The 15355-nt window shown below is 42.3% G+C and overlaps 1 protein-coding gene across 1 annotated transcript in view; it reads left to right on the forward strand.

Annotated features, from left to right (window-relative positions):
* Positions 1-15355, forward strand: part of mcm2 (minichromosome maintenance complex component 2) — a 36977-nt gene that overhangs the window by 15273 nt on the left and 6349 nt on the right. Inside the window, exons 5-14 of the mRNA XM_079579245.1 lie at positions 832-970; positions 1037-1134; positions 1210-1331; positions 3207-3414; positions 5632-5766; positions 7077-7268; positions 10022-10194; positions 10273-10444; positions 12584-12710; positions 14569-14681. Of these exons, the coding sequence (XP_079435371.1) occupies positions 832-970; positions 1037-1134; positions 1210-1331; positions 3207-3414; positions 5632-5766; positions 7077-7268; positions 10022-10194; positions 10273-10444; positions 12584-12710; positions 14569-14681 (1479 nt within the window). The remainder of the gene's footprint in view (positions 1-831; positions 971-1036; positions 1135-1209; positions 1332-3206; positions 3415-5631; positions 5767-7076; positions 7269-10021; positions 10195-10272; positions 10445-12583; positions 12711-14568; positions 14682-15355) is intronic.

The raw sequence follows: 15355 nt of genomic DNA on the forward strand, positions 1-15355 counted from the left end.
CGGGCCTTATCTCGATCTGACTGGCCCAACCGGCCCAAAAGTACGTTGGAACGTAACCAACATGCCTTAGAATCCAGTCAAATTAATGTGCAAGTAAATAAAGCTCTTCGGGATCAGTGTTATAAGTAAGGGATAATGTATAGAACGCTGGTCATTATCGGGAAAATAAGCACCGACAGGGCGAACCGGACCCCGACGCGAAGCGGAGGGGTCTTGTTTCGCCCTGAAGGTGCTTATTTTCCCGATAATGACCAGCGTTCTATACATTATCCCGCTTATTATACGGCCATTTGCCAACTGAACACACAACATAAACTTCGTACACTTTTATGAAGGTCGAAAGGTTTATTTAATGACTTCCGCGACAAATAGTTCCCAAAAGTTTGCGCGTTGCTCGGCAACGTTTTGCTAGGCTAGAAGCAGCAAGGCTAGTAGCTAGCCTAGCTACTTAGCTGAAGGCGCAGTTTGAGAGGAGTAATGGTGGTGAATCTCTTGGTAAGTTGAAAGTCAGACTCACGCTAACTTCACGAGCAATTCCCCCAACTTCTCTCGCAGTGACGGGGACAGAGATAGTGTCCGCTACTACGTACGCGCGGAGTGATATGAAAGCACCAACTCCGTTGCCATTGGCAGCGTCATTATTTTTCTCAGAGGTCCTTTATCAGAAAATAATGACCGGTAGAACGTTGGGAAATCCCATTCAAATCAACGGAGCTTCTACTTACGTTGTGAAGAGCCGTATAATAACATGATTTAATGCTAAAGTCTTGTAGATTTTCCTTAAAACGATCCCTTATCGCTGTGACGACTGACTCGCTGCTCGTTCTCCAGGGCCACACGGTGAGGGAGTGGGTGTCGATGGCGGCTCCGAGACTCGAGATCTACAACCGGTTCAAGAACTTCCTCCGAACCCACGTGGACGAGAACGGACACAATGTTTTCAAAGAGAAGATCAGCGACATGTGCAAAGGTACGGAGTTAGAAATGAAAGTCTTCGAAATATGGATGCAGTTTTTAAAAGCATGACCTCCTGCAGAGAACAAGGAGTCGCTGGTCGTGAACTACGAAGACCTGGCCGCCCGAGAGCACGTCTTGGCCTACTTTCTGCCAGAAGCTCCCACTGAGATGCTGAAGGTTTGTTGTTTCTCAGCTGAAGGACTTGTTTGATTTAGAAGAACGTTACGTGACGATACGATACGTTTTCTGTAGATTTTTGACGAAGCGGCGAAAGAGGTGGTGCTGGCCATGTATCCCAAATACGACCGGATCGCCCACGAGATCCACGTCCGCATCTGCAACCTGCCCCTGGTGGAGGAGATCCGCTCGCTCAGGTAAACCCGCGAACGGCTGCTTTTCATACAGTCAGAGGTCGTAAACAAATACTGCAGGGTTTATGCGGGAAAGTCAGTCGATTAAGTCTGCAAAAATAAACTTAACCCCCACCTGAACCGAGCACATTTACCGAAATCTAAAAGCTTCTTGAAAAAAAGTGTCAAAATGGCAACAAAAATGAGTCGAAACGAGGCTGAAAATGCAACATAATACACCGGCCTGGGGACTTTACGGATTTGGGTAAAGCCGAACTGGAGAAAATCTTGGTTAAAGGGGGGGGTATTATGCAAAATTGACTTTTTCAAGCTTTCCCTCATTAAAAACATGGCTGAAGTGTTGCCTTGGCACATTCACGTGTTTCTGAGTAATCTGTAAAAACTCTGATGGCGGCCATTTTAGGGATAGGTTTGCCTGAGTCCTCCTAGGAACGCCCCCACCTCCTGGAGACGCCTCCGAGCTTTGTAACCAACCACTGCTCCTCAGCAGAACCCCCTCCCCACTGATGCCACAGACAGCGTGTGGAGGGGGCGTGTCTAAAGGCTCAGAGGTTCTTAAAGAGACAGGCCGATTTTGTCACTTTTTTGTCATTTTTTGTCATTTTTTTGCCACCTTTTTTGTCATTTTTTTTGTCACATTTTTGTAATTTTTTTGTAATTTTTTTGTAATTTTTTTGTCACATTTTTGCCATTTTTTGTAATTTTTTGGTAATTTTTTTGTAATTTTTTTGTAATTTTTGTGTCATTTTTGTGTCATATTTTTGACATTTTTTTGTAATTTTTTTGTAATTGTTTGTCATTTTTTTGTCATTTTTTTGTCATTTTTTTTTTCATTTTTTTGTCATTTTTTTGTAATTTTTTGTCATTTTTTTGTCATATTTTTGCCATATTTTTGTCATATTTTTGTCATTTTTGTGTCACATTTTTTCCATTTTCAAGACATTCACTACAGCCATTTTGAGAGAGACATTTAATACAAGGCAGTTATTCTGATTTACTGCATTTACAGACCGTTTGAAAAGGTTCACACTGGCATTAACCTCTTATCCCGTCAGATTTTCTCCAGTTCAGCTTTACCCAAATCCAATAGCTTCTCGACCGGAGAGCAACAATGGAACGGCTCATTTGGAAAGCTAAGGCCCACAAAACCGATGGTATTGTTTATTTGTCAAGTTTTTCGTCTTTTAGGTTTCATCCTTGTTTTTGTATTGACGTTTTTTTTCCAAGAATCTTTTACAATGGATTCGGGTAAAGCCGAACTGGAGAAAATGTGGGGGTTAAGAGATTAAATCGAATCATTATTTTAAAAAAAAAAGGCATTTCTCAATGTTTTCACTGCTCAAACTTGTCTAAAGTACCAAAATGATGGTCCAAGACACATTCAACTGCATTTACGCAGAAATTGTACACAATATTTCGCCCAAAAGTAGTTTCAAATGTTGGTTTTTGAATATTAAAATTCCTGATCCTTTCCTCTGTTTGCAAATCTTAAATGAAATGCAATCATTTTTTGTGTTTTTTGTTGCTAGGGTAGGGTGATGTTGCCTAAAATCTCTAGCACGATATAAAAAATTAAAAAAAACGATATATTTGACGAGATAATTGACAACAGACAAATTACTAAAGAAATTCCAGCCTTGCGCCTTTTGGGAAGATAAATGCAAAGGTATTTCATTCTTTTTAGCGCCATTCTATTGTCCTCAAATATGATCTACTCAAGCTTTTTACATCCTTAATTTTACTTTTTAAGCACCCGTCCCCGTGTCCTACAGTGATATAAAAAGTTAAGAGTGGTATAAAAAGAAAGACATCGCGATAACAATATCCGATGCGATATCATATCAAAGCCTTGTTCTTCACCCCCGTGTCCCCCCTCAGACAGCTCCACCTGAACCAGCTGATCCGCACCAGTGGGGTGGTGAGCAGCTGCACCGGCGTCCTGCCCCAGCTCGGGATGGTCAAGTACAACTGCAACAAGTGCAACTTCGTCCTGGGCCCGTTCTTCCAGTCCCAGAACCAGGAAGTGAAGCCGGGCTCCTGTCCCGAGTGTCAGTCCACCGGGCCCTTCGAGATCAACATGGAGCAGGTCAGATCTTAACCTCTTACTGTGGCTTTACTCAAATCTGAAAGCTTCTGGACTGGAGCTTTACAGCCTCTAGGCCAGAGCAGGGGTTCTCAACCTGGGGGCCGCGAGACAAATTTGGGGGGTCGCCAGAGCATATAGATAAATATATGTTTTAATATTATTATTATGGTGTCGTAGCAAACATGCTATTTTACCAGGGTGCCATTGTTTGTTCTAAATTTAATTCATTTTTGGGCGCACTCACACTTGGCATCCGAACCGTGCCACTCTCCAGCTCGTTTGAGGAAAGTCCTGGATGCCCCAAACGGCCCGCGCTCACACTTACACAAACGAACCGAGCCGTGGCCGACCACGAGGAGTTGTTTACAAGTGCACGTGAGCAGCAGCAGCGCAACATAATGCGGAAGAAAACAAAACCTTAAACAGCTGCGTGAAATAATGTCTACTATGAGCCCTGTCAAATCTCTTCACTCCACTTTTCTTTGCATTTTACTACAGTTTAACACAAAGGGCTATGGTGAATATAACAGTCGATTTTAATAAAGCAGAGAAATAGAGAAGTGCGCGTCCCTCTGTCCCGCTCAGCTGAGGCGGGGGTGGAGCAGCACCTGCCGCCCTGAGCCTTTCTTTGGATTCATATACAGCCTTCAAAAAAGGCTACGAGAACAGAAGATCTGACGCTCAGTTTATGCCATTCATTGCTGCTTCAGCCACTGGTTAAACAGCTTTATGTTGGTGAACTCCTGGAAGTATAGACTATACTTCGTATACGCTACATTACGACAAAGCACTTAACACGAACACGCACCGAAGTCACAAGTGATAAAAGCACCCGCAGGTTTTATCTGTCCCACTAAAGCCTGCGGCCAAACCAGGTACAGTAGCAGAGAAGCTCGGACATAGGGCGGGAGAAGCGCAGCCGCTCCCCGTATAGTCACCCCGAGACGTGCGTGAAGCGGCCACGGCGTCGGGAGTGAGCGGTCGGGGAGACGAGCGGTCGGGGAGACGAGCGGTTTGTGGCCCGGGGTCCGGGAGCCGCCCGGGAGCGAAGCGGTCGGGGCCGGGGAGACGAGAGCGAGGCAGCCGCTGCTCTGCCTTTTCTCACTGTTTTACGTGACAAATGCACCCGCCCATATAACAGCCGCTTGTATCCGTGCGTGTGCGCAAACACGAGCAACCGAGCCGCGCTCTGGCCCAGCTCCTCTAAGCGGCCAAAGTCCGGAACCGAGTCCGACTCGGGCACGGATTGATTGCACTCACATTGCACAAACGAACCGCGCAGAAGGGGCTTCCAGCGCTCTTTGTTTTAGCCATTGTTTTTTCTTTGTTTTTTAAGAGTTATATAGTTTAACCTCTTAACTCCCGCCTGAACCGAGAGGATCTTTTTACTCACGTCAGCAGATTTTTTTTCCATCATTTTTTTGTTGGGAATTCAACTCATTTTTATGACTTTTTCATCATTTTTTTCATCATTTTTGTATTTCTTTTGTTACATTTTTTTCATTTTTTTGTCACATTTTTTTGTCACATTTTGTCACATTTTAGTCTTTTTTAATCAAATTTTTGTTACATTTTCATTTTTTTGTCAAATTTTTTTCACATTTTGTCACATTTTTTTTATTTTTTTGTCACATTTTGTCACATTTTAGTCTCTTTTTTTTAATCAAATTTTTGTCATTTTTTTTGTCATTTTTTCGTCAATTTCTTGTCACATTTTTGCCACTTTTTCATACATTTTTCGTCACGTTTTTGTCAATGTTTTCTCACTTTTTGTCACATTTCCGTCATTGTTTTCGCCTCAGTTTTGTCGCTATTTTCACACCTTTTTCCCAGAAGCTTTTGGATTGGGGTAAAGCCAAACTGGAGAAACTGTGCTCGGTTCAGGTGGGAGTTAAGGGGTTAATGTCCCTGTCTTTCCCATGGTCTGACCCGGGTGGGGGTCACGATCCTAATGAACTGTTATAATGGGGCTCGCTTCTCTAAAAGGTTGAGAACCACTGGGCCAGAGTAACGCCTCATTTGAAAGCTAAGACCCACAAAACTGACCTAAACTGATCTTGTTCCTCGTTTTTGTCACTTTTTTCACGTTCTTTTTCATTGCATTATTGTGACTTTGCTGTTGTGTTTTGGTCACATTTTTGTTGCTCTGAATAGAAAAGGGTTTTGGCTGAAGGTGAAGGAGTGTTTTTTTTAAATGTGCTGTTTTTTCCTTTGCAGACTGTGTACCAGAATTACCAGAGGATCACCATTCAGGAAAGCCCCGGGAAAGTCGCCGCCGGTCGTCTGCCTCGCTCTAAAGACGCCATCCTCCTGGCCGACCTCGTGGACAACTGCAAACCCGGAGACGAGATTGTGAGCACGTTAAAATACAGAAGTTACCGTATTTTCCGGACTATGAGTCACTTTTTTTCATAGTTTGGCTGGATATGCAACTTATGTTTTTTTTCTTCATTGCACATTATTTGGCCGGTGCGACTTGTCTGTCAATCAATCAATCAAACTTTATTTATAAAGCGCTTTTCATGCAGCGATTCTCAAACCGGTGTCATGTGGTCCCGCCTCCTGGTCTTCGTCAGGTGTCATGTGGTCCCGCCTCCTGGTCTTCGTCAGGAGCTGCTGTAAACCTGAGATCCTCTTTTTGGGAAGAGCAGAGAGCAGGGCATTACAGTAGTGGATACGACTGGTGATAAAAGCATGCATGAGCGTCTCCGTGTTGGCCCGAGAGAGAATGGGGCGACTCTGGCTATGTTCTTCAGATGGTACAAACCTGTCTTTGTGATATTCTTAATGTGTGGAATAAACGCCAGCTCAGAGTCAAAAATCACGCCCAGGTTCTTCACCTGTGAGGGAGGATTAAAGACAGTGACTGTAGTTTGGGTAAAAGTCTCTCTCTCGATGATTAACATTTCAGTTTTGTCCTGGTTAAGCTGGAGAAAGTTTTCTGCCATCCAGGATTTGATTCTAAAACGCAGTTAAGAAGTGCATCCATCGGCCTGGTGTCATCTGGAGACATGGAGATGTTTAACTGTGTATCATCAGCATCACTGTGAAAGTTGACTCCATGTCTCCTGATGACATCACCAAGTGGGAGCATATACAGGTTAAAAAGCACTGGGCCTAAAATTGAACCCTGAGGCACACCACATGTGATTTTATGGACCTCAGAGGAGAAGGTGTCCACACTCACCATGAACGTCCTGTCTGTGAGGGAGGAAGTAAACCATTTGTGTTCAGCACCAGAGAGGCCGATGTGTTTTAAACGAGATAAAAGAATCGTGTGGTCGACTGTATCAAAGGCAGCGCTCAGATCCAGAAGAACCAACACTGTCAACTTCTTAGAATCATAATTTAATCTAAAGTCATTTAAAATCTTTAAAAGGGCGGTCTCGGTGCTGTGGTTTACCCTAAAGCCGGACTGGAATTTCTCAAGGACATTTTGTGCAGTAATAAAATCATTAAGTTGGATAAAGACAAGTTTTTCTAAGATTTTGCTTAAAAATGGTAAGTTGGAGACTTATGTGTGACTAGAGCGACTTATGTGTTCTTTATGCATTATTTGGCCGGTGCGACTTATACTCCGGTGCGACTTGTCGTCCGCCAAACACAGTCTGCGACAATCGTGAGATGCTTTTTTGTTCCTAACCCGGATGCGCCTCTCGTAGGAGCTGACCGGCATCTACCACAACAACTATGACGGCTCCCTGAACATGGCCAACGGCTTCCCGGTGTTCGCCACGGTGATCCTGGCCAATCACATCACCCGCCGGGACCAGGGCGTGGCCGTGGCGGAGCTCACCGACGAAGACGTCAAGGCCATCGTGGCGCTGTCCAAGGACGAGCGCATCGGAGAGAGGGTGAGTTTTGGAAATGTATTATTCATGTATTGATGTCAAAAACCAAGTATCGTTAAAGTACTGGTATTAAATAAACTTTATTGGTACCCAGCCTTAGGCACTACACCGGATTTTATTTCTTGATGGAACAGAATTAGTTTTTTGTGGGAAAAATATTGTCCCTTTTTAATTGTAATCAATTTCATGAACTTTGAGGCCAATAGCCCAGAGGTTCCGCTAGACTTTTTTTTTTGTCGGTCACTTTGGCCGGCTGGGTCGCAAAATGTCGGCCATTCACAAGAATTACCAGCCATAAAAAAATAATGAACGTGGCTTATTATCAAAAACAATCTACATTTAGACAGAGCGCTACACGAATGCTTTAGTGTGTCCAAAAGACTGCTATTGCTAATGAAAAAATGAAGTGAGAAAATGCAGCTGAAATCCAAATATAAAGTGCGCGTGGATCGATTGAGAGCGGCAGTTGTCACTCAGACAGAAAGTAGCCCATATCTATGACCCTCCTTATCCAGGTCTGACCACATGAGCTGCTCAGCGAGGGCTGGGCTTTAATGTGACATCAGGTGTAAAATAATGATTAGGTCTGTCACCGCTGAAATATTACAGAGGCAAATCGACTCTAGAGCGGCTCCAACACCGGTAACTAAGCTGAGGCGTCTGCGCAGACTGACCGAGGGAAGTGCCTCTAAACCCGGCCACTCTCTGAGCGGCTCCAACACCGGTAACTAAGCTGAGGCGTCTGCGCAGACTGACCGAGAGAAGCGCCTCTAAACCCGGCCACTCTCTGAGCGGCTCCAACACCAGTGGAGCCGCTCAGAGAGCGTCAGTCTGACTGACCACACGCTCGTTTAAATATCCTAATCAAAAGTATTGCTGAGTTGTGCACACTTTTATAAAAGTAAATGTACCTGTAGTTCACTGTTTTCTTGAAAATGTGACGAAGCACGAAGAGAAAATCCTTTCATTTCCAGCGTGACACTGGCGCTTCAACTGCGCTTTGTAAAATGGGCGTTTTGATAAAAACATTGACCCTTTCTTTAATATTTAGGCCTGTCTCAAAAACACTTTATGTTAGTCACTGACCCAGGTGACATGTTGTTTTTAATACATTTTTCTATATTCTCTCCATATTTTTTACTGTCGGCCAATTTGGCCGATGGAAATTATTTTTACCAGCCATTTGCTTTGCAAACCGGCAATAGTCCCTGCAATAGCCTTGTCCTTGTGATGAATTTGGTTGCTACAAATAGTATATAGTGCATACAATGAAAATTACTACACAATAGAATAGTGCCATCTGTTGGTTTAGGTGTGGAACTAGAAAAGAATGACTTAAAGGGATATTTCAGGATTTTTGACATAGGGCCTGATTTCCTAGTTATCCAGATAGTTTTCTATTTTTTTTTTTTCTTTTTCAATTCATGCAATCCTTATATTTGAAGAGTGTACTGGTGCTAGGCTAGTGCTAGTGCTAGGCTACTGCTAGGCTAGTGCATGTCTATGGTAACTAGTAGACTGCATTAAAAACAGTCTGACCCGAGCACAGAGCACCTGAGGCAAATCACTAATAACACCAGGCTAACCATATAAATGTCTGTGTTGACTGAATAATCTTTGAAATAAAACCATTTTGCATTTAAAATAACTTATATTTGAGCAGCATCAGCTTCCTGGTTGTAGCTACGCAGCGGCGGAGTGATCTGCTAGTTTACCGGAACTACAGTAGTTTGTTTACCTGCGGCCGGCATTACTACATAATAGGGCCTCATTTCCAAGTTATCCTATGTCAAAAATCCTGAAATATCCCTTTAAGAGGAACTGGATCTGGTTCCACTAAAAATTGACAAATAAGTTGAATGGCAAGCTACAGGATATGCCAGAAGTTTCCCCTAGGCGTTTCCTTTTCCCTTTTCTGTCTGTTTCTCACACCTCAACATGGGGGAGCACTCTCCCACATGTTGTAACATATATAAAGGGAAAACACGTGGAGTGTGTGGAGTCCTACAGGGATCTTGGAACAATTACAGATTGCAAACTGAATTTTAATGAAAACTGAGCTGCTGTTTTGTAAAAAGGGCTTCGGAAACTGTGCTTCTTTCATGGAGATAAAACTGTGATGACACATTTTCTATCGGGCGTTCATGGAAGCGACCCGAGCTCTGCCTGGTACGGGAGCTCTTCTGTTAGAAACAAAAACGCCTTGAATCAGCTGGTCAAGTGGTCCAGTAAAGTCCTCGGCCTCAGACCAGTTTGGACTTTCTGCAGGACAGACAGTTAGAGAGGATGAAGCATCGTCAAAGACACAGAGCCTCCTTTGCATTCAGAGTTTCGATGCTTCCGTCTGGGCGTCGGTTTTTGATGCCAATAAGCCACAGAAACCGTTTTAAGAAAAGCTTTGTTCCCGCTGCCCCTTCCTTTATGAACAAGTCTGGATCAAATCACCCCTGACACGGGTTTTTATCTTTGTTACCGTCAAGTGGCTTAAACTTCAGTTGTTTCTGAACCAAAGGCACTTCCTGTTAGTATGTGCAGCACTTACAAGCTTTATATTTAAATAAGTGTGATGTTTTATCTTTGTATAATGTGTTTTATTGTGTCGACTAGTTCTCAGAACTGCAAGACGAATTTACCCACGGGTACAAATAAATTAACCTGACCTAACATCTTGTTGCTAATAATATTAATTGTGATTCACCTAACACTGTGGTTAACAACTCACTGCTTATTCACTTAAACTATTCTTTTCTCCACAGATCTTCGCGAGTATGGGTCCATCCATCTACGGCCATGAAGACATCAAGAGAGCTCTGGCCTTGGCTCTGTTTGGGGGCGAGTCTAAAAACCCCGGCGGCAAACACAAAGTCCGCGGCGACATCAACGTGCTGCTGTGTGGAGACCCCGGCACGGCCAAGTCCCAGTTCCTCAAGTACGACCTCAATCACTACAGTATTATTAAAAACAGCCTCGTGTGAAGAGCATGATCTGACGTGAACGTGGTCCTCAGGTACGTGGAGAAGGTGGCCAGCCGCGCCGTGTTCACCACCGGGCAGGGCGCCTCCGCGGTGGGTCTCACGGCCTACGTGCAGAGGCACCCGGTGACCCGCGAGTGGACCCTGGAGGCCGGGGCGCTGGTGCTGGCCGACAGAGGAGTGTGTCTCATCGACGAGTTCGACAAGGTACTGCCACAAACAAGGCCGTGCAGTGGACGTGACACGGAAACGGTTTCGTTAATCACACTTTACTTTAGTGGTGCAGATGTTTTTATTCCTGCAAGACGTTGTTTTGGGACGAACACCACGTAAAGCTTAACTATTTTACTGTTATTTACAGTTATTTCGTCGAATATTTAGTCTTAATTTTAGTCAAAGTGATATTTTTGTGACTAAAATTGGATTAAAACTAAATTAAAAGTTTCTCATGAGACTAAAACTGTGACTAAAATGTCCAGATATTTTAGTCGACTAAAATAAGACTAAATAAAAATGAAAGGGAGAGACTAAAATCTACTACTACTACTTTACCCCAGTCCAAAAGCTTCTGGAAAAAAGGTGTGAAAATAGCAACAAAACTGAGACAAAAATGCGAAAAAAGTGAGAAAAAAAAGTGACAAAAAATTTGACGAAAAAGTGAGAAAAATTTGATGAAAAAAAATGACAAAAAAAAGTCACGAAAATTTGACAAAAATGAGATGACAACAAAAAAAGTGATGAAAAAAAATCTGATAATGTGAGGAAAAATATCAATTTAGTTTTGCTTTCAAATGAGGCGTTACACTGGCCTACAGGATTTAAAAATAAATATAAATAATGAATAAATAAAAAATTAATAAATATAAATATAATAATGAATATCATCAATGCAAAGTCGACTAAAACTAGACTCAAATTTAAAAGATTTTTTCGACTAAAATTACATTTTTGTCAAAAGACTAAGACTAAAACTAAATTAAAATATGTAGTCAAAATTAACACTGGCCGACATGAACTTATTTAACCTCTAACCCCCACCTTAACCAAGGCTCCATCCGGAACATCAAATACGTATCTTCTATGTCCTGATCCTTAACTCTTCATGGGGTCGACTGTTCGATCTCTATGCAGTTAGTGAACTAGAGCTGCAGCAGCATTTTCCAAATTCGACCGTCCTTACCCAGGGCGGAAAACACAGGGGAAGTGACATCACCAACTGCTGTTTCAGAAAAAAAACTACCGTAAATTCTCTAATACTGGCCTGTATTCCATTAGCGGCCGGGTCTCTGACAGAGGCCGGGTTCGTGGCTGGCGGAGGCAAATTAAAGCCGGTCTCTAAAACAGGCCGGGGCTTTTATTAGAAACTATAGCAGTAGAAATATTCCCCATGTTTGGAATTTGTCTCACACTGGTGTAAATGAAAACTCACGTGCAGGAAGTAACAAACTGAACCCGGGCCGAGGGGGACGCTGCGGAGGAGCTGATCCGAGCGTAACTTTGACCCAGATTTAGCCACTTTTCAAACCTCCTGTGACCATATTTGGAACCAGGGCAAATGTTGTGTGACCCTCCACTTTTTTAATAAAGTCTCCATCGCGTCTTCAAAGCACGTCCAGCTGCTCCGTGTGCAGGTCAGTCCCACGCCTCAAAATAACTCCTCCCATCAGCGCGAGCGTCTCGTCTTCTCTCGGGTCAGTCTCATGATCGATCACAAACACAAACGCTCCGTCTAAACTCGCCTTTTACACAAGATAACAACAAATAATCCGGTCCGGTAAAAACGAAACAGAAACCTGCAGTGACACTGATGTCAAAGCTCCGCTAACAGCAACGAAACACTTCCTGTTGTCCCGACAAAATAAAAGGCGTCAATGTTCCAGCCGCTGGGAGAGGGTTTGAAATGTTCATTAATAAATGAACCGAATATTTTAGGTGCAAATGGACACAAATCTCGTTTTTCTTCATTTTCCTGGTCGTCCGTTTTGCTCAAATAGAAATAAAGGCCTGTCTCTAATGCCTTTGAGTAAATAAAGGCCCCGGCCGATATTAGAGCATTTACGGTGCATAGCACCAGACCTCTGGTGCTATGATAGATAGACTCCTTTCCCTAACTCCTTCCTAACTGACAGCCCATTTCGGAAGCTTCTTATCATGGCGGACGCTGACGCTCATCCAGTTTGGCGTTAGATCTCTCACCAATTTTATCATTTCGAGTGGAGCCCCGAGTGTGTGTTCCACTTCTGGACTAGAGCCTACAGGGCAGTTGTAAAGCCTCACCTCAAAGCCAAGACCTACAGAACTGGGGTGACTGAACTATCTGCTCTAATAACTGACGGTGTGTTGCAGATGAACGACGCAGACAGGACCAGCATCCACGAGGCCATGGAGCAGCAGAGCATCTCCATCTCCAAGGCCGGGATCGTCACCTCCCTGCAGGCTCGCTGCACCGTCATCGCCGCGTCCAACCCCATCGGTACGAAGCTGAAAACACACTGTCAGAACTTATTATGACATGGGTTTAAGTACTTTGAAGGAGTCTTTGTGTAAAATAGTTGGTCCTTACAAGTAATCGTTTATATTTGAGAGTTTGTGGAAATATCTCAGGGCTGTGTTAACCTGAGCCAGATTGATATTACTGTGTGCTGTGAATAACGTGAGCACAGATGTCATTTCGGGATTGTTTGGGTTTAAATCTTTTAAAGGCGAACAACATTTTGCTGCTGATGGGATGAAGCACGTTTCATTAGATTAGTTCAGTAGTGTAGTGGCTCATTTCAGCCACAGTGAGCCAGATGTGAAAGGTTTCTTACACTGAAGACCAGGGAGACGTAATCCAGTGAAGTCCATTTATTAGACAAAAAATAAATGTAAAATGACATTACATTCTCTCTGTAGCAACAGGTAGAAAATCTGTTTGCTCCCACACCTGAACTCAGCTCAACACTGATGACATCAGAGGTGTCTAAGTAACGGGAGTGACTTAGATTGAGGGCTTTTTTACCCCTTTTAACGCTTTTACCTTTTAGCATTAGTCTTTTAACTGTAGTTTTTAAGCTTAGCTTTTAGACTTTTTAACCTTTGCCACTTTTTAACCAAAAAACGATTTAATATTTTTAACTTTAACTTAAAACGCTTTTTAGCATTTCAGCTGCATTGGCTCTCACAAGTATATTCTCACATAAGGCATTAATTTATGAATGAACACTTAAGGAATTATGTGTGGGAAAAAAAGCAGATTTTCCTAATGGTCGCCATAAATGGTTTTGAGATGGAGAGTTTGACTCAGTTCCCATTGACATAACATGGTTGGCATGGCAACAGTTAAAAATTGTTGTCCTCTGGGTTGCAGGTGACATCAGAGCGTTCTAAAGGCCAATGCTATTGTATGGAGGAAAAATTATTTTGTCTTTGAGGAAATGTTTGGTCTTGTACAGAGAGATCATGGACCCAGTGACTGATATTAATGATAATTTTTCTAATTCATATATTTTCTTTTGAGCTACGACTTGTGAAAGTGTAATGCTGTTAATAGGAAAAACGGGCTCCTGCCCCCCGCTGGGCCCGATGACATCATCACATTCTAAAACCTGCAACCCAGCAATAGATACAGACGGCATCTCTGGAATCGCCCATATATGGTCATGTTTGAAAACAGTTAAGGGGGAAATTTTTTTTGAAAAAATGTAAATTTTCTGTAATTATTCAAAAACTACTTTAACAAACGCTGAATTATGAATATAGTTTCTACTAAATAAAGATACAAAGACATGGGGAGGAGCAAAGTGGTTCAACAGCCCATAAATACATAAATAACGGAGAATGCTAACATGATGCTGCATGTTAGCATCGGGCTAATGCTAACGGTTAGCTAGCGTGAGCTACAACTGCCGTTTTTTCACTTCTACTGAACAATCTGCTGTGACAAAATATCCATATGGGCCCGATTTACACTTGACTTTATTTATGTGATAAATAAGTTCATATTCTATCAGAAAATGGCAAAAAAGAGGGAAAATTGTGTTTCTCTAAAGATTCTATTTTCCCCCTCGGCGAAGCCACGCCTATGACGATGCGTCTGTATCTATAGGGAAGTGAAACTATAAACGTCACAAAATTGGCCGAGCTAAAGAAAACAGGGTACATTTCCTTTGCAAAATGTTAAATGTAATTGTTTTACCAAAAATCGTGTCTGTCACTTTAAATATTTGTTCAGAACCTGCTGCTTTAATGGTTCTTGAAGTTCAAACCGTTTGTTGTCGAAATGTCTTGTGTCAGAATAAATTCCAAGTTGTTTTTTTTTCTTAATGATCCTGCTTGGTTTGGTTCTCCAGGCGGCCGGTACGATCCCTCCCTGACTTTTGCTGAGAACGTGGACCTGACGGAGCCCATTGTGTCTCGATTTGACATTCTGTGTGTGGTCCGGGACACCGTGGACCCTGTGCAGGTGGGAAAACACAGCAGCCTTTAACCCCTTAACTCCCGCCTCAGCCGACCACATTTTCTCCAGTTTGGCTTTACCCCAATCCAAAAGCTTCTGGAAAAAAGGTGAGAAAATAGCGACAGAACTGAGACGAAAACAATGATGGAAATGTGACAAAAAAGTGAGAAAACATTGATGAAAAAATGACAAAAATGTCACAAAAAATGACAAAAAAATCACAAAGAATTTACTAAAACTGACACAAAAAATTGGCAAAAAAGACACATGAAAAAGTGGCAAAAATGTCACAAGAAATTGACAAAAATTGAAGAAAAAATGACAAATATGACAAAAAAAATGACAAAAATCACAAAAAATTTATAAAAAATTGGCAAAAAATGACACCAAAAAATGACACAAAAAATGACACAAAAAATGACACAAATGACCAAAAAGTGACAAAAAAATTGAAGAAAAAATGACAAAAATGTGACTAAAAAATTGCTAAAATGTAACAAAAATTGATGAAAAAGCGCCAAAGATGTCACACAAAAAATGACAAAAATAACAAAAAATTGATAGAAATTTGGCAAAAAATGACACTTGAAAAAGTGGCAAAAATGTCACAAGAAATTGACAAAAATTGTAGAAAAAATAACACAAATGTGACAAAAAAATCACAAAAATTGATGAAAAAG

The sequence above is a fragment of the Gobius niger genome (assembly GCF_951799975.1).
Source record: "Gobius niger genome assembly, chromosome: 20".
Classification (NCBI taxonomy): Eukaryota; Metazoa; Chordata; class Actinopteri; order Gobiiformes; family Gobiidae; genus Gobius; species Gobius niger.